This window comes from Chaetodon auriga, chromosome 21 (genome assembly GCF_051107435.1).
Source record: "Chaetodon auriga isolate fChaAug3 chromosome 21, fChaAug3.hap1, whole genome shotgun sequence".
In the NCBI taxonomy this organism is placed as follows: domain Eukaryota; kingdom Metazoa; phylum Chordata; class Actinopteri; order Chaetodontiformes; family Chaetodontidae; genus Chaetodon; species Chaetodon auriga.
This window is the reverse complement of record NC_135094.1, coordinates 5,044,940-5,070,421: the sequence shown is the minus strand read 5'-3', so window position 1 is coordinate 5,070,421 and position 25,482 is coordinate 5,044,940. Positions and strand designations below refer to the sequence as shown.

At 42.2% G+C, this 25,482-nt stretch overlaps 2 protein-coding genes across 3 annotated transcripts; one reads left to right on the top strand and one right to left on the bottom strand.

Annotated features, from left to right (window-relative positions):
- Positions 1 to 839: 839 nt before the first annotated feature.
- rbis (ribosomal biogenesis factor) lies at positions 840 to 3,521 on the bottom strand. 2 transcript variants are annotated; one of them, XR_013075803.1, is made up of 5 exons: positions 3,446 to 3,514; positions 2,354 to 2,469; positions 2,159 to 2,275; positions 1,438 to 2,069; positions 843 to 987 (listed from the first exon to the last, which is right to left on the bottom strand). XR_013075803.1 is itself a non-coding variant. In XM_076721605.1 (4 exons), the coding sequence occupies exons 2-4, from the start codon at positions 2,462 to 2,464 to the stop codon at positions 2,001 to 2,003; spliced, it is 297 nt and encodes a 98-aa protein (XP_076577720.1). In that variant the 5' UTR covers positions 2,465 to 2,469; positions 3,446 to 3,521; the 3' UTR covers positions 840 to 2,000. The 2 variants fall into 2 exon arrangements, 1 of the variants encoding a protein (XP_076577720.1); XM_076721605.1 differs by having other exon boundaries at positions 840 to 2,069; positions 3,446 to 3,521.
- A 2,020-nt stretch (positions 3,522 to 5,541) lies between these two features.
- On the top strand, positions 5,542 to 12,691 carry LOC143339822 (carbonic anhydrase 1). Its single transcript, XM_076761302.1, has 7 exons — positions 5,542 to 5,878; positions 6,142 to 6,339; positions 7,998 to 8,116; positions 8,736 to 8,828; positions 8,951 to 9,013; positions 9,102 to 9,257; positions 11,030 to 12,691. The coding sequence occupies exons 1-7, from the start codon at positions 5,851 to 5,853 to the stop codon at positions 11,147 to 11,149; spliced, it is 777 nt and encodes a 258-aa protein (XP_076617417.1). The 5' UTR covers positions 5,542 to 5,850; the 3' UTR covers positions 11,150 to 12,691.
- The last annotated feature ends 12,791 nt before the right edge of the window (positions 12,692 to 25,482 follow it).

The window sequence follows — 25,482 nt, the reverse complement described above, 5'->3', positions numbered from 1 at the left end:
AAACAGAAATCCAAATGAAAAATAACGCTGCTCTGTAGCTGCTGGATGTGTACAGCGAATAAGAAACTGTTTGCTAACAAGTCCGTCTCATCGGCTTATGTCAGCGTTATGTTTACAGTTTGTTTCTGCTGCCCCCAAGTGGCCAAAACAAATCAGTTATTGCAGGTTTTCAGTACAAGCACCCCCACTGGCGAATAAAAGAGATGCTCAGTCATCTCCACCCTGAAAATCTCATTCTTAGTTTATTTATGTCATGTGTTGGTTTGTTTACCAGCTGCTTTCACCTTGCTGCGATTTATTGACCAACTAACTCAGTCAGAGGTCGCCGCAGAGACAAGCAATCAGCTGGGTACTGGTACACCCATGACCTCTGATGTCAATTTGCCAGAGCAGGATGCAGCAGCAGCATACTGATAACGGCTCGCTGCTCGCAGGTGGAGCCAAAAAATCTATACTTCATCTCCAGGTGCACTCAGAGATGATAGTGTGGAGGCCTGAAATACAGCTCGTACGTACAGGAGTGGACAAAATACCAGAAACGTCTGACAACATGATCCAGTCCAGTACAGGAAAACCACAAACTACAGCCTCAAAATTGAACGATGCTACGTATGTGAACTTCTCATTTTAAAGTGATGACCGCTCCTACACGACTTCTTCATGATTTCCAGAAGAACCACTGACAGTGACAGCAGTCATCATCACAGCCGTCACGATGATCCTTTGTCACTTCATTTACATCAAATCCAGGGTGTGAAAAACCTTGAACTGCCTCGTAAAACAAACCTCAAAGAGGGTGTGATAACGTGCACACGGTTCTTTCATGTAATTACTTTGAAAATGTTTATGAATTGCTTTTAATTGCATACAAATTCCAGACGATGAAGGACGCGGCGCCCCAATCAATCATCACAATCAGTCGACTCACTGGCTGTCAACAGAAAACTAATTAGCAACTACAACCCTGATTCCAAACAAGTTGGGACGCTGCGAAAAACGTAAACAAAAACAGAATTAATCTTTTGAACATTAACTGTGTTTACTGACAACAGCTTGACGAAGTGTCCCTGAGCCCATGTACTAATCTCCTTCATCCAATCATGTGTTCACAAAGTGGTGAACCTCGCTCCATCCTCGCTTGGGAAACACTGAGGATGGACAAACACACCAGGATGCCCCTTTCATACCCAATCATGACACTCTCACCTGTTACCAGTGAACCTGTTTACCCGTGGAACGTTCCAAACAGGTGTTTTTGGAGCGTTCCACATCTTTCCCAGTTTTTTGTTGCTCCTGTCCCAACCTGTTTGAAACCTGCTGCAGCATCAATGAAGCTGATGAGGTCAAACTTTAAATATATTGTCTTTGGACTGTTTTCAATTGCGTATATGTCACAAAGGATGTTTATGTTTTCCACGGCGTCCCAACTTTTTTGGCATCAGGGTTGTAATTTTAGTTAATCTTTTCAGTCATTTGCCAAATATTCTCTGTGAGGCTTTGCTCATGCTTTTGTCATATATAACAGAAACTGAATATTTGGGGGTTTTGTTCTTGGTGGTCGTGGGAAAAAAAAACAAGCAATTTGAATACATCACCTCCAGCTCTTGGAAATTATAATGGGAATAAATAATCAGCAGATTTATCAATAATGAAGCTAGTCATTAGCTGTAGCCCCAAGATAAAGGGAACATTTCTACACAAAAGAACAGTCATCATTAAAAATAGAAATATTCCACATGTTTCTGAAACAATATCACAACTGACAGCACAAGTCTGACAACTGCTTACATTTCTTTGCAGCAAATATACATAATGCTTAAATTACGCACACAGTTTTTCTACCATGCAATCACTGTAACCTCTTTTAATTTTCAACTTATCTGAAGTCCCATTTTGTCAGCATGGATTGGAAGTGAACTGTTGTGTCATATGTCCAATGTTGAGAGATACAACAGTGTGTCTGTCCTCAGAGTTTATGACAGTCCTGCTCTGACGGTCCGTCATAGCTGAGAGAAGAGCTGAGCGGCACTGTCTACGTTCACAGATTCCTTTGGCGGCTCTCTGACAATCTAGCAAAGACATAAAAAAAACTATTTGTCATATCAAGGGAATTCAAATGTTGGATGATAAATAAGAGTTTTAAAGGTTACACCTCTACCTGTGTTTGCTTCTTCGCTTCAGGAGCGACAGACTTGGAAACACTCTTGACATCCCTCTGGACTTCTGTGAAGATCTGATTGAGGTTCTCCACCTTCTCGTTTTTCACTGCATTGATCTGCAAAGCCACAAATTATGCTCAGCAGACACGACACGCAAACGAGAAATGTATTTAAGACATGAGAGGAGATCTTACGTGTTTGAGCGTTGTTGTGACAGGTTTCGCTTTGTTCTTGTGCTTCAAGTGCTTGTTTGCTACTTGAAAGACGTTCGCCTGTTTTTTCCCTTTCTGTTTATTCTTCGCCATGTTGCCTGAGGACAGAGCACCAATGAGCGGGGAGAGATTTAATTTCTGTCACATAGCCTGTGTTTTACCGTTTTTTTTTTTTTTGTTCCCTTTCTCTGAAGTGGTTGTCTCACTAAGCTCGCTGCTGTCTAAGACAGATTGTTCCAGCTTGTCCACCTGATTAGCACCTCCTCTGTTTACAGCAAAAGCTCACTCCTTCAGACGGTGAGTCATAAAACTTGAAGAGGGTCAAGAGGATCAGATGATGAATAAACCAGTGTTATTGAAGTGACTATGAATATGGTATAAACTGGTGTGTGTCCAAACACAGCAACTCCAGCATTTTATAGATTACCTCCTTGCAATTTCATGGACAGCTGTGTCTACACTTTCAACAAGGAGCGCATCACAAACACACCATGACCTGAGTCAAGTTGCTTTTGAGAAAAGCTACTCCCAAATGAGCATAATGCACTCATAGTTGTGATTATGACAAACTTTACAGAGCATTTCAAACATATAAAATGTACTGTGCTATTCTATTATTAACTTCTCCAATATCCTCCAGGCAAAAGTGTGATGGCAGCTACTAGACAACATGTCACAGACTTTTAACAATCACTCATCAGATATAATGTCAGGACCTGTGTATCAGTGTCTTCTGTTTATGTTGACATTAAGTTGATTCTGGTCCATGTCACACAGCCTTAAAGTGTCCCACTAATAGCTAAATGTCAATACATATCAAGCACCTGGCCTGCCTGTTGGACAAACATTTAAATGACTTTTAAACGTTGTAAACGTTAAGTCAGCTAGTCCAAATGTTGTTGTCAGCTAAGCTAGCTCTTTGAATGCCTCGCTCTAAGTTGCTGTAGGTCGTTTCGTTGAGTTTTTTTCGTCATTTTCGAAAGAAGTTGATTAGTTTCACCAAATGAAATGGCGATATTTTGACGAAACGGAGCATGTAAGCTTTCTAAATTAGCTTTAAAATCCTTTACAAACCTTATTTGTGGTACGGTTGGCTGGTGTTGATGTCCTCACGTGTTAATACGAACGTGCCTCCTCAGTTACGTCATTTGTGTGCGACGACTCCCGGCGAGTCCCACCCATACACATTCATCGTTTGTCAAATCTTTGTCAGTGAGGCGGCAGCAAACAGCGGAAATAAAAGCTTTTCGGAAAGGAAAGAAAGCTCGTTTAACTTTTTAAAACCCAAGTCACAATTTCGCCTGACTTGTTGCGTCCTTTCAGTCGCTGCTTAAAGTTTTCTGGATGGAATGCCTTTATTTTGAAATCGACTTTGACATCAAGGAAGTTGATGTGCTTTCTTTTAAAATGCCCGGACACAGTGTAAATGTTGACCATTTGTTCAAACTTTTTTGTGTTCTCGTCAAATAAAAACACAATCTTAAAATTATTTGTGTTCTATTTATCGCGAGACCCAAAAATAGATTTTCCGTGAGGAAGTCTGCACTAAGTTATCCGAATAAAATAAAGGCAACACTTCCGTTTTAACCAAAGTAAAAGCAGTTTAGATCCATTGCGAATATTTATGTGTGTATTATTTTTAACAAATCAAATAATGGCGAAGAATATTTTTGTAAAGGACTGAAACTAATGATCATTTTCATTAGTGGTTAACCTGCTGATTATCCTCTTGATTAATTTATTGATTGTTTACTTGTTGTTTACCCAGAGTCCAAAGTGGCAGCTTCACAATACAATACAAGCAGCAAATCCTCACATGCTTGAAGCCGAAATCATGAAATGTTTTCAGCTTACTCAGCTGTACATACTGTTGGATAATGCAATTTAGAAGTAAATATGTTTATAAACTCTTCATATGCTTTGTATAAAACAATCTACATTTAAGGTAACTATTGCTTTAAGCTGTCAGTTAATTGTAAGGAAGTATGAAGTCCAGTATTTCTCTCTCAAATGTAGTGGAGTAGAAGTAGAAAGTGGCATGAAATACTCAGGTTGAGTAAATGTACTTAGTAACATTCTACCACTGAATATGACATTAAACACAACACTCTAAAATGTTCTTTATTCGATTGTTTGAGGGATTAAGATTTAATAAAAATTAACTGTGTTTGTTTTGGTTATGTTTGTTTGCCTATGAAAGAAAAAGAAAGAAAAGCACTGATTTAAACCATTTTCTTTCGCCACAAGCCTTGTAGTCTCACGGACCGACAGCAGGTGGCAGCTTCGTACCATCACAGCTGTGTTCATTACAGGTGTACAGTGTGATTTTCTGAAAAGCTGAAGTACCTTTGTAGTGCACTGAGCTGCTGACCAATGGGATGCAATCAGACTGGAGACTCTGATAACATCTTTCTATCTTTCATACAATTTATGGCGTGTTAGTGGCATATTTATTAATTTGTGATTAGCCTATATGTAAGGTCTCATAGTCATTTTGGCCTTTTCCATGTCAGCAGACACTGTTGGCTCACTTACAGCCTTCTTTTCAAGCACCTCAGGTGTGTTTACCTGCTGCAGCACCATGATACAGATAAATCTGTCTTGCTGAGCTGTGCAAGAAACAGCCATGTTCTAGTCCCAGAAACACTTGGTATATTTTTATTAAACGTGTGTATGCAGGACATAATAATTAATGTCAATGCTTTAACTAGTTGGGAGATCCAACTTCCAGTAGCTGACTCCAATACGTGGGAAAGAGAATTCACCTTTAATGGATCAAAATTCATGAACTAATGTTGGTGTCAAACAACAATTGTCACTATTGGTGTTACATTATTAAAAATTGAGCCGATGTTTGTTAAAATGTCATGCAGACAACTCTCTGGGTGATCCAACAGGTAGGCCGAACAGTACTGACGTTTTCTAATAACTTTCTCAGAAGTACCTGACGCATTTACGTCTCACTTCTCAGCTTCTACGCGGCAGTGCCATTTCCACAGCCGCTCTTTCTATGTCACAGCCGAAGCGCACTTTCGTTTTGAAGGTGACACTTTGCCGCATGCTGCCGCGGTATTCCGTTACTTCCTGACACGACGGGCGAGCTGGAGCCGTTGGCTGAAGGGTGACCGACGCGCGCAGCACGTTGATTATCCAGCACGTAAGCTCGTATTGAAAGCCGGCAGCTTGTCAATGAAGACTTTCCCTCTGCAGAGAGAGAGAGAGAGAGAGAGAGAGAGAGAGAGAGAGAGAGAGAGAGAGAGAGAGGTCCTCATTGATCCACAGTGTTGCAACGCTGCGACGCATCTAAACTCCTCCCGGTCATCATGTGGCCAACAGCAGCCTGACAGACACGCCGCTCGCAGGGGAGCCTTTATAAGCCGTGCAGCTGTCAGGTGGAGGACACTGGCTGCTTTGCGCTGGGGAATCGACTCGCTTTAGGGGATCGCGGCTCTAGACACTCGTAAATCCAAACTGAAGCAATGTCTTGGGGATACGGAGCAAACGACGGTGAGGCGCTCATTGCACGAATAATGTAACGGTGCCATGACTGGGAGGACTGGGAAAGCCAGTTGTACCAGCAGGCAGCGTGCTGAATGAATGGCAGCACGGGTCACTGCAGAGATTTTTCATTCTGCGCATTTGGGGGCTTTTTTACGCGCGTTTGAAGCACATCACCATCCCCGAATGAGCAGATTGTTTCATACAAAAACATATTTCAAGATGCATATTCTAACAATCACACTGTTATTATTATTATTATATCATTTTAGGACCCGACAAATGGGCTGATAACTTCCCTATTGCCAATGGACCCCGCCAGTCTCCCATTGACATCGTACCTGGTGGAGCATCATACGACGGAGGGCTGAAGCCGCTCAGCCTGAAGTACGACCCCTCCACCTGCCTTGATATTCTCAACAACGGACATTCCTTCCAAGTGACCTTCCTAGATGACTCCGACAGCTCAAGTTAGTGTGCCATTAATACTGTATGAATCCAGCCGCTCAGTGCAGCCGACACGGCTTGATTTCAGCGCTCCACAGTCTGATTAAGAAATGCGCATTTTAATATTTCGTTTGAACCTGCAGAAACACAGTATTTTCCCTACATTTCCGATCATTATTGCAGTTTTTGTGCATATATTAAGGAGCTACTCGATTATTGGCCTCAAAGGTTTGCAAATCAAGCTCCTGATGATGATTTAAAGGATGCAGTAACCTCCAGAATGCGGCATTCAGGTTTATTGCAGCTGCTGTGTGTTAACTCTGCAGCTTAAAGACTGTAGGACTCAAGCATGTTAATATTAGGCTGATATTTATATAGATGCATGAGTCACGCGCCCCACTTTCCCCACAGGCTTTAATTCAGTGACAAAACAGAGTAACAGATTTTTATTTCATTTTGCGAGGTTATGTTGGTGTTTTTACATCCATTATTTAATGGCGATTTTGGTGAATAGGCTGCAGGGGCCCCATTCAAACGCCGAGCACAAAGCACGCAGATACTAATTGAATTGGTAATGTAACCCCCGGTAAACCTTTCCCACGCCTGCCTCCAGTAAGGTCAGAAGCGCAAAAAACAGAGGTTACTGCGCAAACAAAACCTGGCTTGCTCCACTATGAATGCGCCAAACGTGCGTGGGAACGAGTTTGCATATTTGATTTTTGCCCCCTAGAATATAAAATGAAGATTGCATTGATCTTTATTGTGTTTAATTGCGTTTTCATTAGTATAAGAGTGTGTGCTTCTTTTATGTTTGAGGATTTTGAGGATTTGGTTGTCCTTTAGCTGCTCCGATGTAGGATAATGAAGAATACCGTTACATAATCAATCACATAGATTATTCCTAGTGGACACACATCAAGACAAAAAAAGCACTTTTTCCAACAATGTGAGCAAGATGAGTTAGAGCCTCTTAATTCTTCCTTGGTATTTCCCTGCACTTATTTTCCACCCTGCCCTTCTAAATAAAGGACAAAGTGCACGTCATCGTCCATCATGCATCGTGTGTGTGCACAGTGGAAAGAGTGCACATCACAGCCTCCTTATTTTATTTGCCAATAATCCCTTTAAGTCCCACACACCCTTAAATTTCTACAAAGACCAGTTCTGCGTCTTCTTATCATTTTAAGCCGACTACTGAGAAACAAATATCCTCTTGTGTGTGTGTGTGTGCGTGTGTGTGTGTGTGTGTGTGTGTGTGTGTGTGTCAGCAGTGTGTCGTAACACAGCACCAGAAATAGAACAATATACAGGATTATCTGCTACTGTTTCAACTACTTCGTATACTGCAAATAGACATTATGTAACATTGGAAGGAGGTTTGATGTTAACAATACCTGGACGTGGTTTTGGACCACATACAACCCTCAGTTTGACCAGAGCTGGCACAACAGGAACTGAGTCTGCTTCCATGAAATAGGAAGTCTGCCTCTCTGACGTGTGTGTCATCTTGGTCACCTATTCGTTGTGTTTTTGTATTTTGTGCTCAAAAAATAACATTTCCTTCCTCGCAGCATCTCCAAAACTCCATTTTCGTCCTTTTAGAACAGTGCCGTGGCTGCCTGCAGCTGCACCCACGTTCAGTGTGGGATGAACTGATGGGAGTTGTGTGTTTGTTCTGCAGCTCTGACAGACGGACCGATCTCAGGGATCTACAGGCTCAAGCAGTTTCATTTCCACTGGGGGGCCTCTGATGACAGGGGCTCCGAACACACTGTGGCCGGGACCATGTATCCTGCTGAGGTGAGGATGCTCTGAGTCATTAGGATGATCCCAATACTTCGTTTCTGACAGATTTGAGTCTGACATGCAGTGACGAGCAGAAAAGTGCAGATTAGAGGTTTTAATTTGCAGGTTGTTAAATTTCTCAAGAGCTTTGTTGCTCTGAAGTAAGAAATAATCTCATTGGCTGGGTTTAACCATTATTTTGGGTTTAACCATAAGGCTCTCGGGTTGAAGTTAGGCCCAAATGGAGAACTGGTTTTCTTTGCTGTTATGTTTTCCAGGTTACTAATTTCCACTCAGAGTGCATTTTTTCTGCTCGTTATCGCTTGCTTTTTGCGTAAATTATAATTCAGCCAACAAAGCTACTCAACCTCAGAGGTTAGATTAAGTAAAACATAAAAAATGCATGTGTTTTTTCTCCTTAAATACTTTTATGACACATTATTATTGAAAAGTTTCCAGAATGTAGAGTCAAGTCAAGTTAGTGTCTTACAGCATTATGTTTATTTATGTAAATTAATTGCACCAAAGGTCAAGTGACCAGATCAGAAATGAAAGGATTTCTACATTTCTACACAGGAGTAAGATTACTTTTGAAGGGCTTTGTTTTTGATTAACACGTTTCATTTATTCCCAGCTCCATCTGGTGCACTGGAACACTAAATACGCAAGTTTTGGCGAGGCTGCTAGCCAGCCTGATGGGCTCGCTGTTGTTGGAGTCTTCCTGCAAGTCAGTGGCGTACTTCTGCTGTCATTTACCACAATGCATGGTTTAGACACTGCAGTGGATAACACTGTTTGCTGATGATCACATAATTAACTTTCAGCATTGTGTGTCTTCTTATTTTCCAGATTGGCGCTGCAAATCCCAATCTCCAGAAGGTTCTGGACATGTTTGATGCCATCAAGACCAAAGTATGTTTCTATAAAACAACAGATTTTCTCGCATTTCATTACTTATGAACTATGACTCACGTTCTGCTGTTTTCTTTGTTGTTTTCAGGGCAAGCAGACCACTTTCGCCAACTTTGACCCCTCTACCTTGCTCCCTTGCTGTCTTGACTACTGGACGTACGACGGCTCTCTGACCACACCCCCTCTGCTGGAGAGCGTCACCTGGATCGTCTGCAAAGAGCCAATCAGTGTCAGCTCTGAGCAGGTATGGCTGCTCACAGAGCTCATTCAGCTGTAGCAGAAGAATTGGCTGCATGCCCGACGTCTAGAATAGCCTGCCCGCCGATCCTTTCTGATACTACGATGTACATCAAGGGCTTAATTGTTCAGATTAGCTGCGCGGCTGAAACGAGAAGAAGAAGCAGTCTGTAATGGAAGGAAAGGCAATACAGCAGCCTAGTTCACTTTCAAGTGAATAAAAAAAAGATGAGGGAACGAGGGCAGACAAGAGTCCACTTACCACAGTATTTCTGAGTCAGTATGTGTGGAGTCAACAGGAAATGTTCAGCCCACACATGCAACACATTCTGTAGGTGAGGAGACGCAGCATCAGTGAGTGTGTGACTACATTCATAAACACAGTAGACGTTATACCTGCAATTGCGACATGTTTACTCCTAAAATTACACCTAATCCCACCACTGAAATGCACACTGGGCTTCTAACCACCCTTTAATCTAAACTAACAGCCTGTGTAGGTGGTTTTGTCCTTGTGGTTGGAGTCTTTAGGCCATGTGAAAATGAACACTGCCTGGTCAAATGTTTATTTCATGGCAGCAAGTGTGCGTCTCAAGGGTAAACATGTGAGACGTGTGGACATAACCTTTAGACTTAGAGCAGTACAAGGCTGGCCAAGCAGATAATGACAAAGGAGTCATTTAGGTATGAAAAAATAAAGCAATAAATACATGTCATTAGTTAGTGATCTATTATCAGCTAATTGTGATAGAATACACCCACATGCTGACTTATTTTGTGCCAGTTGGGAGTAGTACCTCACTGTGTACATTATACCTGAGTAGCTGAAGGAGTGTAATATTTATGGACTGATTCATTAGAAAGAGTTAATGACAAATCCCTTAAATGCCTTCGTCATTTGAAAGCATCAGCCTCTGACTTGTTTTTCTTGCCCTGCCTGTCTTAAAGTAGTTTAGCTTATTTGTTTTCTTAAGATTATTTGCTTAATGTTGGCTCTTTTTTTCCTAGCATGGAAGCGGAAAGTTACGTTAACCTAACTCTTCAATCACAGTGAACAAACGCTCTTGACGTCAGACTCCAGAGGGTTAGGATGAGGAATTAGGGTGGTCATCAAAGGGTTCGCTGCGATTGGATGATTCACCTCTGAAAAAAATGTTGCATAGAGTTCACGTGAAGCTAACGCCAGCAGTAGGTTAGCTTATTTTAGCATGAACGCTAGAAACAGCTTCTCTCTCAAAAACCAAGAAGTTGTGGTTTTATTGTTTTCACAAGTAGATTTTTGTGCAGATTAAATAAACATTTAATATTTATGCTTCATACTTGTCCTTCACAACATACTTTTTATGTTATCGACGCCACTCTCATGCTAAATATGACACTACAGCCAGAAGGCAGCTAGCTTAAGTTTAGCATAAAAACTTTGTAGTTTTTACACTTTGGTTGCAGATTAAACAAATGAGACATAACTGGTGATTTTTAGAGGTGTTGGTATGTGGATTTTGTTTCCTATGGTCAGAGCAACACGAGCCATTTCTTCCTGTTTACAGTCTTTATGCTAAGCTAAGCTAACCGGCTACAGGCTGAAGCTTCGTAATTAGTGTCGCTCTTCTGATCGAATTCAGCCCTTTCTTTTAAGCAAAACAATGCAACTGCTCAACTTAATTCCTTGTTGCAAGGCTCTGACTTGTCAGTGACTCAGACTGGAGACGTGTGTGCTGAGTGACAGTCACAGGAGGTCAGCAGGAATGACTAACGCGACCGTCTTCTCCCTTTTCGCAGATGGCCAAATTCCGCAGCCTGCTCTTCTCCTCTGAGGGTGAGGCCGAGTGCTGCATGGTGAACAACTACCGCCCTCCCCAGCCGCTCAAGGGTCGCGCTGTCCGTGCTTCTTTCCAGTAACACCCCTTCCCCCCCTCTTGCCCTTTCTGCCCTGTTGCCCTCTCCCTTCCCCCTCCCTTTAGTCAAACACCCAGAGTTACCTCTTTAGCAGTGAGCCACAAAGCACACATATCTCTCTCCGTCCAATTTTTTGAAATTAATTCCTGTGGCCCATTGCTGTTAATGCTGAGGAGTCTAATTGCGAGATGAAGTACATGCAGGATTTGCATCTCTATCTCTATGTATGTAATATGCCAGCAAAGATGCCCTGTGGTAATTTATTTCATAACACAAACACTTCACGGTGGCTGCAGCACTCAGATTTAGCAACTGGTGCGGATGTTTTCAGAGACGTGACACCGGTGTGTGCAGGTCTTCTTCGTGTCGCCCAACAAACACCACAGGGATGGAAAATGAAGATGAATTATAGTCAAAATGGTGTCGACAGGGAGCAGAAAGCATGAGCTAGTTGCAGTGGGTAGGGGGGGGGATGAGGCTACATCGCCATCTGTGAGGAGGGGAAGGTGCAGATAAAAAGAAGCACACACAGGACACATACACTCCCGCTGCCAGTCTGTCTGTAATCTCTGACCGACTGCCAGCTTCTGCATCACAGCAGCTTAATGAAACGCCGCAGCCGCCTCCATCACAACCGATTGGCTCAGAAAATCCCCCTCTGGCACATACACACACACAACATCGCACGCACAGTCTCATGCAGACATGATGCCTACAGGCACTGACCTGCTTATTGATTTAAATTCAGTGTACAGCAACAAAGAGGCATTAGGACAGACTGCTGCTAGCTAGCCTACCGAACATCATGACAACAGCTCACTTCTCTGTTTTTACAGCCTAATCTTTAAGGAATCAAGATCCTTTATTTCTCATTTTACAACACAGGCTTGCACAATGAAAGTTGTAATGTAATGTCCATTGTCATCCCATGTTGTGTTTTTATTATTATTACTATGGATTGTCTTTTTTTAGCCTGACAGCTTATGCAAAGTCTTAAGTTATTCCTAAATTATGTTTTGTAACCAAAAGGTCATCTATATTTTTAATGCCCTGATAGCAATATAGCAATAGAGAGGAGTGATCCTTCTTTTCAAAATGAAATGTAATGTGTGAAGAAAATCCCCACGTGTCGTTTTGAACCCCAGTGTGTCGAGTGCTAAAGCTTAAAACGCACAATCGCCTCGCAGGCGATGCCATAATGGCTAATGCACAAAGCCAAGGAAGAATATAACCTGCCAATGAAGCCAAGGAAGGAAATAACCCGCCAACAGATATGATTATAGTGTCAGCCTGGTGTCAGGCCTTGTGTTGGAGAATAAATAACAAAGGACCATGAAGACCTGTGGCTTCAGCCCTGTATGCATTTCTAAAACAATAAATAAGATTGAAAAAAGCAATGTATTTCCAGAAAGACTGTAATTAAGGTAAATAGAAAAATGCCTTATGCCAATCATTGTTAGGGACGTCCCCTGAGTTTGTGTTGTTGTCATTCTATTTCAGAAGTGGGCGTTTTACTAGTTGAATAAATATATTTTATGACTAAAAGGTGTCAAGTGTTTTGCTTCTTTTTATACATTTAAGTGATCCCCCTAAGTCCTACACACTGGACCTTTAACCTAAATATATTGATTACTTAAGATGGAAATTAACCAAAGTGTGAAAATGAGAAGTTGTGGTTTTACTGCTTCCAGTTTTTATGATAAGCTAGCCTGGCGCTAACTTCATATTTGCTGTAAAGGACAGATATGAGAGCGACATTTACAATTTATTAGTGTTTATGTTTTTATATGAAAACTGCTGCTGATAATCAATGTGTGTGTGTGTGTGTGTGTACTGTAAAATGTAATATTAGATAGAAGTAAAGTAAAAATGCCTTGCCTTATGAATAGCTCCGATTGTTGAGGTTTTGAAAGTACTTGTGAAAGTATTCGCCAAGAATGAAATGCTATCTACTTATAGTCCAAAGTACTGCACCTTCAGTATCAGAGAACAGCTGCTATAGTTACGTAAAACTGAGCTTATTTCAACTGGGGGAAAAATGGGGAAGTGGGAAAAAATCCTCCAAAAAAATCCAGAAACTCTTATTCATGATACTTTTAAGAATTCATGACATGAGCGCTGGGTGATGATCTCCATCACATGTGGGCCAGAGGACGCTGCTAGCCGCTATCATCTCAGTGTCAAGATTTTAATCAACAGTGGCATCTCACCCTCCGTGAAATGTGAGCAGCACTTGACTTCTCGCCTCTCTTATAAACCCTCGACACGACGACGAGACAGATTTTAATCAACAGCGCTTCTCAACCTCTGAGGCTTGAGGGTGGGTGTTACCTGGTTTTCTCGGCTAAACTTGAGGCTGTGTGGAGGACTGTGTGCCTCCTATGTGCAGGAAAAGTTAGTTTGACTGCACAGAGCTCTGAATGCAGCCAGACTTGTCCCCAATGCATCCTCAGTCCCCAGTGTGTCCTAACGTAGCACGAGTCCCACAGAATGTCAATGAAAATAAAAGCTATTGACTGTCTGACCATCCCAGTCAGAATCAATAACTAATTGAATGATAAAAAAAAAAAAAACTCTTTATACAAACCAGGATGGAACGGTTGGTTCACATGGGGACGTTAGTAGTTAGTTTTATAACTAGTCGGCCCAAAAGGTCAACTGCAGGAGACAGCAGGAGGTGAAACCAGTGATTCCCTCTGCGGTCAAACACATAAACCATGTCTCAAAGATGAACTTTGGTCTGTTTTGTCATGTCAGGCTTGTCAGACTTCTGCCTATCAGATGCGCTGTACATCTCCTTTCTGAGAAAACATTGCACTCAGGAGCTGCTTCCTGTAACTGATCGCTTGCTAAACCCTGATCCCCTTAGTTAGTGTTGCTGCGCCTGTCGAGCTTCTGTTCATTTGAATATACACAACAATATTAACCTGTTTGGTTTCAGCTTACATGCTTGTTTGTGTTTTCTTGCAGTATTTTTAATGTTACATGAGAAAAGGTTTTAAGGATGAGGACTAACCGATGTGCTTAGCAACCAAACACCACCTCACATTACCTAACGTTAGCTGGGATTGCAGGAGTGTCAGCTTCGCCAAATCCAATAAAAACGAGGCCAGAGCTGCTAATGTTACTAAACTCCAGTAACATCCAGGACACAGTGGGCAAATACTACAAAGTGGATGTGTTAGCTGCAAATATGGCACAAACGGCTGCTTGGCCTTGTTTGGCTAGTAGCCAGATATGCTAACAATGGCGCCTGTACATTATAGCAGATTACGAGTGCATTCCAGTCCTAACATTTTTACTCTTGTGTTTCTGCATTTGCAAGCACGAGGACAAGAAACATCAACCTCCATACACACCGTTTAAACGTGCAGAAATCCAGTCCTGTGATTGGACAAACATCAGTTGCTTTGGAGACCATTCTCTGCACAAGCTAACCAAACAAAAGGTGTGAATAAAACCAAAGATGTCCTTTTATTATCCTGGATTGCTTAAAAAAAACCACTGCCATTAATCACCTGTGTCCCTCATTGCCATCTCAGTGCAGCTTCCTATTTCCACAGTCTTGTCAGTTATCTCACCAGCGCTGCCTTTGTGTTGCATCTTTTTCATCTCACTTGGTGTTGTGACAGCTGGCTCAGAGGAAAGACCCTGCTGGGTACCATCATGTAACACAGATGTGACCACGCTTATTTGCATGTTTTGTCTCCCTGAACACACGCTTTAATAAACTGATGAGAATATGACAACACAAGGCGCGGTCGTCATCTGCGGCAACGTTTGTCGAGGTCAGAAACCTCAGGGTCATAACAGATTTGTATTAGTTACACTGGGATGAGCCCCATATGAAATGCAGGAGGTGGTGATGGTGCCTCACATCAATAAATGGATTTTATTGAACATGTTAGGTGAGGGCAAACAAATCAGATCTAGTTCCTTATGGTCAGCGCGCAACAGCTTTGACACACACCACAGTCAGCATGCCACACGATTTCCCCCCAGGCTTCTGGCCAGTGGTGCAGCGTGTTGCGTAATCAAGCGTAGCAGGCGGGTGACATATATTAAGAAGGCAGGAACTGCACACACATCCTGATCTGAGAGAAGAGGGAGTGAGGGGTTCTGAGGAGGCCGTTTGAATGCTCACCACCGCAGTCTGCAGTCAGCAGATCTGACGCTGCACTTCTGTGATTCACAAACAGGATGGAGCCTAACCTCTAGTCAAGGCCAGTTATGTTTCTGCAGAGGAAGGGATGCAGCAACCTACTGTAGAGACGCAGCGTTAGATAATAGTCATGGTATACACTATGCTGCCATAAGCACCATATAATGACTATAATTATTATTTAGATGACTTGTATTTTCAGGAGAGTAAATCAAACGTTTGAGTTTTCAATTATCATCATGATCTTCATCAATTGTCCGAATAGATTTGCAAACTTGATGGCATTTTATTGTCTATATTTCAGGGAGGAATGTGTGTTTTTGGAGGTGTATATATATTACATATTACATATATATTGGGTCACGTGCCGTTGATCAGTCATTTCCTACTAATGAGGCCATGTGACAGGACATCTTCGCCTGCTTCAGGAGGTCTTTGTGTGGTCTTTGTGTGGCCTGATGAAGGACACTGTGTTTGAAATGTTTGTGGTGACGGTAAACTGTGAAGTGCAGCAGGAGCCTTCAATCTGCAGGAGCCACTGTTGGGATTTTTGCTCGTTCTACGTGCAGTTTGCTCCATAACTTGAATACCTTCAGATACGGACATGAATCCATGTTGTTTCCTGCTATTCACTGCTGCTGCTTCTGAAAACGTTTTTAAAATGATAAAGTAAAAATGCAACATGAATGACATATTCATTTCATATCTGCTCCGGTACCAAACTCCTCCGGCCTCCTGTGCAGAATGTAGGAGCCATCAGTTTAAAGATAGCATTCAGGAAGCCCTCCATTTAGCACTATGCGTTTTTCAAACTGTGAGCCAGAATGACCTCACGTAAACATTTCAAAAGCAAATTTCCTCTGTAATTTCCTGTCCTCAGTCTTCATTGCCATTTTACATAAACATCCACTTCTCAAGAAGCGTGTTTCACTGACTTATCTGGAAGATCTGAGAAGACAAGTGTGATTCATTTTATTCTCCACTATTGTTTGATGAGGAAATAAATCTTTCAACACACACTGGCCTTTAACCTGGCAACACGACGTATGACATAGACCTAATTTAAACAAATGTATTACTTCTCATGGCCTAATCCTTTGTATAAAGCACAGGCTAGTGTGCACTTGATTTACCAGACATTCAAGTATTAACAAACACTGGCGCTGTGTGCGACTCTGAAACCTGTGCAGGCAACAAGTCGCTGCGTAAGTCAGAGCTAAAAGGAAATAACCTGGGAATGTCAGAATAGTCTTTTATGTGTATATTCTTGAAACTTGAAAATGAATCAAAAATGCACGTTTTATTGTTGTGGTTGCAGCCAAGCCACTTTGGGGCAACAGGATCTTCGCCTCAAACATCACCAACAGTGTTTATCCAGGGGATGACGCTGCCTCTCAACAAACAAAGAAAAAATGCAAATATTCATGAAGTGGAACCACTCTATTTAGTTTCTCATGAGAAAAGGCAAATAAACACTTGTCCAAATTAGTCATCTCTCACTGTGGCCTCTTTATTTTCCCTTATCTCAATATATCAAAATGTCAAGTGGGTCTACTGCTCTCTTAAACTGACTCCTGTGAGCAAAAAAACACAATATCTTGCAAATGGAGACATTAGAGGTAAAAAAGTTTGAAACCTTTCATCACACATAGGTTCGTAGTGAGTAGATATAGATGCAACAACAAAAAAAAAGGTCTGTTCTGCTGCTGCTCCGTCAGTATAATTCAGCATTAGTCCACATACTATAGCTGTAAGTTTAATGAGATCATGGGATAATCCTGTGAACTGCAGGGTCATGCTACTGCTGAGCCAAACTAGCAGGTTACACTGTGGGTCACTGCAGACTGTTGAGACATATGGAGCATTCACTGACACACGGTGTTCACTATCTGTGTGCATATTATTATTTAATCAGCCCTGTTGCTGAGAAATGATGACTGTGCATTCTGTGCGTGAGCCTGCTGCTGTTGTCCGTTTTAAACCCGTAATCCACAAGATGCTTATTCACTTTGGTGGCATCATTGGCCGCTGCATCTCATCAGCTTAGTCCAACAGCATCGCAAGTGGGCTCAAGTTTCCAGCCAGTAGTGTCTCAAGTTTGGGCTCAGCCATGGTTCCTTTGCAGAATATGCACATGCTTCCTCTCAGCACAAGTGCTCAAACCAGTTTCTGAGCGTAACTTATTACTCACTGTTGAACATGAAATCTATGAACCTACAGAATCCACCTGTTTATCACCCTGCACCTTTAGAAATATGCCTTTCATGCTCAAAAATGTTCTATTTAGCAGTAACCTCTGGCTTGGTTCTACTTTCTACTGAACACAATTAGCAGCCAGTGAGCGATCACGTCCTGGTCTGCTGGGGTATCTGCATGGATGAAGGTAAGACCTGTGGGAATAAGCATGAACTTTCATGCACTTTACAGGGCCTTTATTTAACAAGGAAGCCACATTCAGATGTCTTTTACAAATGAGAGCTATACTATGACCAACACCATCTTGGTCCCTGTCCCTGCTGTCCCTACCCAGGCCAACAAGGACCACAGAGAGGGGGAACTTGTCTCACTTGACATCAGTGCTAATTGTGCTGGCACTGGTTTCCACTAACATCTTGCTAACAGGCTGAAACTGTGCCAATGGATGTTGTAACTCAACAGGAATAATGTGTTTCTGTCTGGAAATCTAAAACTAATAACTTCTTGCTCGCCATTAATCAGGAATCTACATATATTCGTATACATATGCTTCTTTGCATGAGGTATAAAGTTTAACAAACTTAATGATCTTAAGACTTCAGCATTCGAAGCAGCAGGATTATCCTGTTTCTGACACAATAGTGTTTTGTTTTTGTTTTTTTTAATGTCTGATGTTGTCAGACTTTCACATTCCCTGTTTTTTCTGGGTTTTCATATTGAGTTGTCATTGTGAAATCATAACCCCTTAAATCAGAGAGACCAGGAGCCAAGGACGAGTGTGAGATCCTGCAACACACGCCATGATGACGTAGCATGAAGTATCGACCGTGTGCTGCTTGGCGTTAGGTCCCTCATGCTGATATCTCCTCACTAACAAGTCAGTATTTTCTGCAGATAACAGTGCAAAGAGGGGCTGATAGCTGACGGGTGTGTTGCCTTCGGACTCAGGAATAACCTTATCTAGGTCACCTACACAAACCTCACCTCCTCCTCCTCCTGCTGCTCAGCTGGCCACGCTGATAAGAAGAATGAGTCTATTCACTGAGGCTATCAGGCCGGTGGTTTGCTGAGTGACACTGTGCCAAACCTGTACCAGTCCCAGCCATTTCTTTGTCCGTTTGATTGTTCGTTTCTTGACTCTCTCTCTCTCTCCCTCTTTTGTCCCTCACTTTTTCTCACACACACTAGGAGACAAACTTTGGGAGGTGGAGAGATGTTTCGCCTCAATGGATTATAACACTCGGTCATTCACTTTCTCCTTCCTTCCTTCCTTTGTCCCCTTTTCCAGTCACTCAGCTGAAAGAAAAGCCTGTCTTCTCATCTTGTCTTCCACTGTTACCCGCTGATTCCACACTTTAATTGCTCCTGACCACAGTCAAATTAATCCAGCCAGAGGCCGGATTTGCGTTCATGCTCTGCCGGTGGGATGCATGGCTAGCATTACCCATGGGAGTAGGGTTTCCTGTAGAGCTGCAGGAGATCATGTCTCTCACATTACCACCTGCTAGCTAGTTCTGGCGAAGGTAGAGAAGTGCAGCAACATGCCGACGTTGCACCAACATTTGCCATTCAGCTGCTGGTTTGAAGAAATACGCTCACTGCAGATGCTTTCACCTCGATGATGTAACAGCGTTGATAATGTTTTATTCGCAGAGGGAACGGTCAGGGACTTTTCTTGCATAATAGTAATGAAATTGAAGTGGTTGGACCATGACCGCCATCACAATTCAAAGGTGTGTGCGTGTGTTTGTTTTGGATTATGTATTAAGGATCTGATGTTTGGCTTGCCTCGCTCCACTATCAGGAGATTACTCTAATGTACTTTTAAGTCATCATTTCCTGTGAATATTTAGCAGCACTTGATTTAAAGATCATGTGACTGTGAACTCGGGCGTTGGGATGAGAGTGCTTTGTTTGTTTTGCTTGTGGTTTTCTTAAAACGGCAAAAAGCACATCTGAAAGCAAACACCATTAGCCTAGCAACATAAAACAAGCAAAAGAATATGGATGATTAGTACTGATCCGAGTTTTAGCTCTTTTGTTTTGCAAAGTTTTCCACGTGTGAAAGAGGAGCGGTGAGGCGAAAGGTGTGTTTGTAACTTCCTGTATATGTACAGGTGAATACATACAGTATATGCGGCTTACATATGGTAATCATGTATGTAAATACTGTTTGTAAGCAGTGCTCACAAAGAGTCAAAGCAAGTCACTACAGAGAACTAGATGAAGTGAAATTTAATCCTCACAAGAAGTCTGAGGAAAGACGGTAAAATGCTGTGAAACTATTGAAGATCGCAGTGGTGACATGTTACGTAAGACGTATGAAATAGTAAAATACTGAGTTGATTGATTCACAAATGGCACAGGAGACAGATCTCCTCTGTTCATGTGTTACCTGACAGTGTTTTTGTCCTCCCTGAAAATACCGCATATTTCTACGAACGCAGCAGACCTGTTTCGTGGTGAAACAGCGCACATTGTTCTTCAAGGAAATACACAAAAATAAAGACAACGTAAGAAAGCAGGAAAAAAAAATCAAAGGCACATTTGTCAGCGCGCCGCCACTTCGACAAAACATCACAACAGCTGTGGATGTGTCTGAAGAGTCCCTTCCATTTCAAAGGAACTCTTGTCTGGCGCCATGTAAGTAGGAGAGGAAATTCCATCCATGTAAAAAGCAATGTCGAGAAAGATCACGCCTTTGATACAACGCAGCCTAAATAGCTTCAGCGAAGGCCTCTAAAGGCGAGGAAATGTGTGCTGCAACGCGGGGCGATGAGGTGATAAAGTACCACAGCAGTGGCCCTCATCGGCCTTCAAACAGGCTGGAGATGGCGGAGATTCTGGGGGTCCCATGACAGGTGATACGCATCACACACGAAGCACATGTAGCATTAGCAGCCAAATCCAGCCATGGCTAATGACGTGCCTGGTGAGCTATCGCAGCGCTGTGGCTCGAACAGGCACTTAAACACTGCCTTGTAAAAACTGAGTTCATGATTTGCTTCACCGGATGCGTTCAGGAGGAAAATTACTGTAATTAGTGCCAGGGTTAAGTTCACTGCCAAGATTAGACATCCTTGTACGGTACAGAAGTCACAGAGATAAGATTATGGTTGGATGATTGGGTGTATAAAGTGCAGGACTTTGTAATCTGCCTTGGAACCCTGTTTGAGGCTGTGGCCTCTCATGGTTAAATTCAGGCAAAGATTGTGATTCCCATTTTATGCTTCAAGACCATGATCTCCCCACATAAGTGCTCTGAGCTGCCAAAGCAAAACATGAAACCGCAATCATGCTTTGGTTTTCTTTATAGAAAGCCAATGAAATACATTGATATTGATTGCTTTACAGATCAATATGAACATTTTATATGTGATGTGTTGTGATGTGTTGTTGTGCTGATGAATACAAAAATCTGAGGGGCATCACATTTTCTACAAAGCGTATTTTAATGCAATTTAATAGTAAATAAGAGTAATTTTAGAGGACAGGCTGGATTACCAACCAGGCAAAATGGGCCCCTATGGGATCATTGTGCAGTTTTTTGGTACTTTGATTAATTTCAGTTTTCTTGTTAATATCCACCACTAAAGCACAACTTCCACATGTTACTATAGTTACATAGTGTTGTTTATGTTTAGCTATGTAAAGCACAAGTAAAATATAGTAAACCTGCCATGTGTTGCTTGCCTGATGGGTACAAATAGATGACACACTGAAATAAATGTGCACTCTGCTGCCAGGGGAAGTGACAAAATGAAATTTAAATGGAAGTAAATGAAGAGTACAAAATAAAGAGCTGCAAGATCAAGAAAAAGCCAAAGAGTTTTCAGATGACCTGTGAAAATGAGCCCTGACTCAGCACCAGGTGATCAGATATTTCATTGCATCTGCATTAACTTCTGTGTTACCCAAAAACCTCTGGGTCAGTAACATCATCAGCCCCTTCTTCTACCACTTCTGTTTATGTCCTGCAGCTCAAACTGTGTGAATATTCACACAAAGTGAAACCTTTGAGGAAGTCGGGTGTTTGTTCTCAGCCATGTGGTAACAGTGGGTTTGACGTTATATGTGCCATCAGTCCTGATAAGGTTTTGGTTTAATGCACTGAAACTGCCATTCACTGTCATTCCCACGGATTATGAGAAAGACAGAGGGGACTGAGGGAAACGCGACATGCGAAATGTTGCTTGAATTCTTGCGTAACGGCCGGGTGTTTGCCTGCAGAATGAGAGGATGCAGCACGTCTGTTGTCATCAAACCCAAAGGAACTGAAAAGAATAAGAATAGCTGTGTGAATGTCATGTTGACTGATGTGTTTTGATTTGTGGACGACAAGAAATAAAAGGAACGAAAGCTGAAATATCTGCACGTGAAGTAAAAGTGGCATGAAGTTGTCTCTATAGCCAGTTAATATAATTGATCAAGTATGCTCATAAAGCAGAGATCAGCACTGACAGCTGCACTCTATTAAACCTACCGACCTTATATTAACCCATAAAAAGGCCATACGTGTGTACTGATGCTGTTGGTGTATGTAGTTATTCTTAACATAAACCACTGCCGGCTCACTGTTTCTGTGTAGTTATATAATGGTTAATGGTTTACCGGCGCTGTCCTCGTTCAGGCCACACAAAGAAAGTTAATATGTAAAAGCGACATCGGTGGAAGCCTGAGCTCTGCTCAAACTTTGAATTTAATATTTTTATATGAGTGACTTTTTATTTCTTTTCAAAGCTGTACGCAAACTAAAAAAAAAAAAAACCTGCATCAGATACGATGCCTCACAGGGTGTGGTTATCCTTTGTCTGCTCCAGACTTCTGGCACCGTATGTTGGTTCTCTGATAACATACAGTATGTTCTTTTTGAGGAGAGAGGGAAGCGACCACTCAAATCTACAGCAACCTACACATGAACTGTTCAAAACGGTGAAAAAAGTACCAAATGTGCTTTATTTTACTTTGTTTGACATCTAGATGATTGTTTTATGTCCTCTGACACATGTCTGATTTTTCAATTGTTTTCCAATCCTGATCAATGTAATATAACATGCACATAAGGAATAGATAAAGGAACAATCTAACCCTCAACTCAACTCCCAACTTTAGCCAAGCATGAGCAAAAAGACTTAAAGCGCCCCAAAAAATGGACGTTTGAACATCTACAATTCGATGAGTACAGCCAAACTTCGTTCCCTGAGGAAGATCTCATGTTACGATTGAAAGCTCCAACACAGCTGCTGAATGTGAGATTGTGTGTCCATGGTCGAGAGCGAACACTTCTTTTATCATCCTGGACGACATATTCAGCACAACCGTACTTCAGCGATGTTTGCATTTGTTTCTATATGTGTGTGTCAGTATTTACATTCAGCACACTTAATGCAAACATTTTCACTCTGCCTTGCTCAAAACATTGCTTCCCATTGGCTCTGAAACAGCGTTTGGAGTGCATGAACTCAGCACAAGAGATGCTGCAGCATGTCTGTGCAGTCTAGCAAAAACTGAACGCAACTGAAGTGTCATCCACCACGGCGGCTCGCCCCCCGGCCCAGAGGCTGTACAAGAGAACACGAAACGACAGCTTCATTGTAAATGTGACAAACAGACATGAGGAAGACCTCGGGGGTCAAGGCTACAAAGCTGTGGGATGCTGAAGCAAGCGTGTTTGTGTGGATGTGTGTGTGGACGGTAGGAGGAAAAAGAGGCAGAAGAAGAAAGACAGAAAACAAAGAGTGCTCACAAAGTATGCATGGACAGCTTCCAGTGTGGGTGTTGTTGACCACAGCTGTTTCACCAGATGGACATAAGCTCTCTCGCTGTCCTGAGCAGGTGTATTGTTAAATTTATTCTCGGAGATTCTGCACCGCTGGTTGATGCAGTGCCTTACTGCTGACACCACGGCAAGCATTTCTGCCATTGGTTGGGATGCTGCGTAAAACAGAAATAAAAACAGAATGTGATAACTTGTGTTTGTAAATATCTGCTTATTCTGAATTTGATGCAGCAACAAGTTGGGACAGGAGTAACTAAAGACTGGGAGAGTTGTGGAACGCCCCAAAAACACCTGTTTGGAACATTCCACAGGTAAACAGGCTCATTGGTAACAGGTGAGAGTATCATGAATGGGTATGAAAGGAGCATCCTGGAAAGGCTCAGTCGTTGACAAGAGAGGATGGAGCGAGGTTCACCACTTTGTGAACACATGACTAAAGGATAAAGGGACTTACTCCATGGATTCAGGAACACCTCCAAAAACTGTTGTCAGTAAACACAGTTTGTTGGCAGATGACTGCATTCTGTTTCTATTTATGCTTTACATGGCATGCCAACTTTTTTGGAATCAGGGTTGCATGTCAGGCAGCAATTTCCTCCCGTTCTGGTATCTGTGTTATTCTTTTCAAATCAACAACAGCTTCAGGGCTCGCAGCCTACACACTGAAAGTGGCAACCCTAACCCTCACCTGGTCAATAATGGTACGAAAGTTACCTTTTCTGAAACTGCTGTTGGAGGTCTGAGCTGTACTTTTGGACTATTGCCTGCTGAGGTACAAAGTTGGACTACGAGACAGGACAGGCTGTGGCTAACTTGTTAGCATGCTAGCTTCACATAGACATCAGAACTGTTACTTCTCCACATTCTGTTGATAATGTTTGTTCTGACATCATCTCACACATTGTACCTTTAATGCCAGGGTTCTCCTACTAACGTGCAAATGTTCCTCCATCACTGCATCCTGTGCTTTGGCTGTCCAAGACGATTAAGGTTGGTTCAAAGAGTTCTTTTCACAGACCTTTCTCCAGCGCCAACACTGTGGAGGTAGGTCTGACTGTGTGAGACTGTGTGAGACTACAGTGCTGTAGAAGGTAATTTAGCACTTGTAGATCACGCTAGTCAAAAAACATGAAACAATAGAACATGAACAGGAAACTATACACAACTACAGCTCAGTTGGCATATGAATGTCAATTGTTTCTGGACCATTTTTAGGATCTTCTGCTGCAGCCATATTATCAGTTAGCTTGGCCTCCAAATCAAATTGCAACGTGCAAATGCAATTAAACATCTAATGAGATGTAAAATGAAAAGGAGACGTGCTAGTGCACCAAAAGCTGCAGCAAAGACAGCTGAGTCACGTAAGCGTGAACGTTAACGAGGCGTCAACGAGTTTCAAGATATTCAAAATAATCTGCCAGTCATTTGTTTCATGAGGAAGGAAATGCATTCAGCAGTTTGTCAAGCCTCAAGGATCCATGAGAGACACTGAATGTGAATGTCAAACTTCAGCGGGGCCAGTGTCTTTTAAGGCTTGGCAACAAAACGAATGAGTTAGATTCCAGGAAGTGTTCATTTTAGATTTAAGTTTTTTCATTTCCGAATCGTTCTTTGCCATCACATGGTCGATTATTTGCAGTCAGGATTTCATTCTCACTTCACAAATTTAATGAGGCTGCCCTCATGAGGTCACCTCCTTGCCCATGTGCCATGAAGAAACCTCATTTGGGTAAAAAGGAAAGAAGGGACGCTTAAAAATGGGTTCATCAAACATTATGTAAGAGCAGAACAGCAGAACTGTGTGTTTCCCCTCTGCTGCTTTGATGAGCTGTTCTGATCTCTTTGCAGATAATGATGATTGCAGTTAATTATCGTGCTGTAATACACAGAGGCATCGGGATGCTGGTCGGGCTGGGTGTTGTTTTCTATCGCTGCCGCCTCATGTGAGATGCTGTTCCTAAATCTGCTGCACAAGCCTGCTGACCTGAATTCAACATTTGGATGCTCGTTTTTAACATTTCTGACACGCAGGCACACACACCGCTCGCAGCAACAAAAGCTCACTCTTCAGCTGAAAATAGTGCTTGGTTTTATGAGCCATGTTTATGAGCTGTATTTAACATCCACACCAGTGCGTTCATATGAAGCAGACTTATTTTGACATTTCTCTGACCTACACATGTGATGTCTTATCTACCC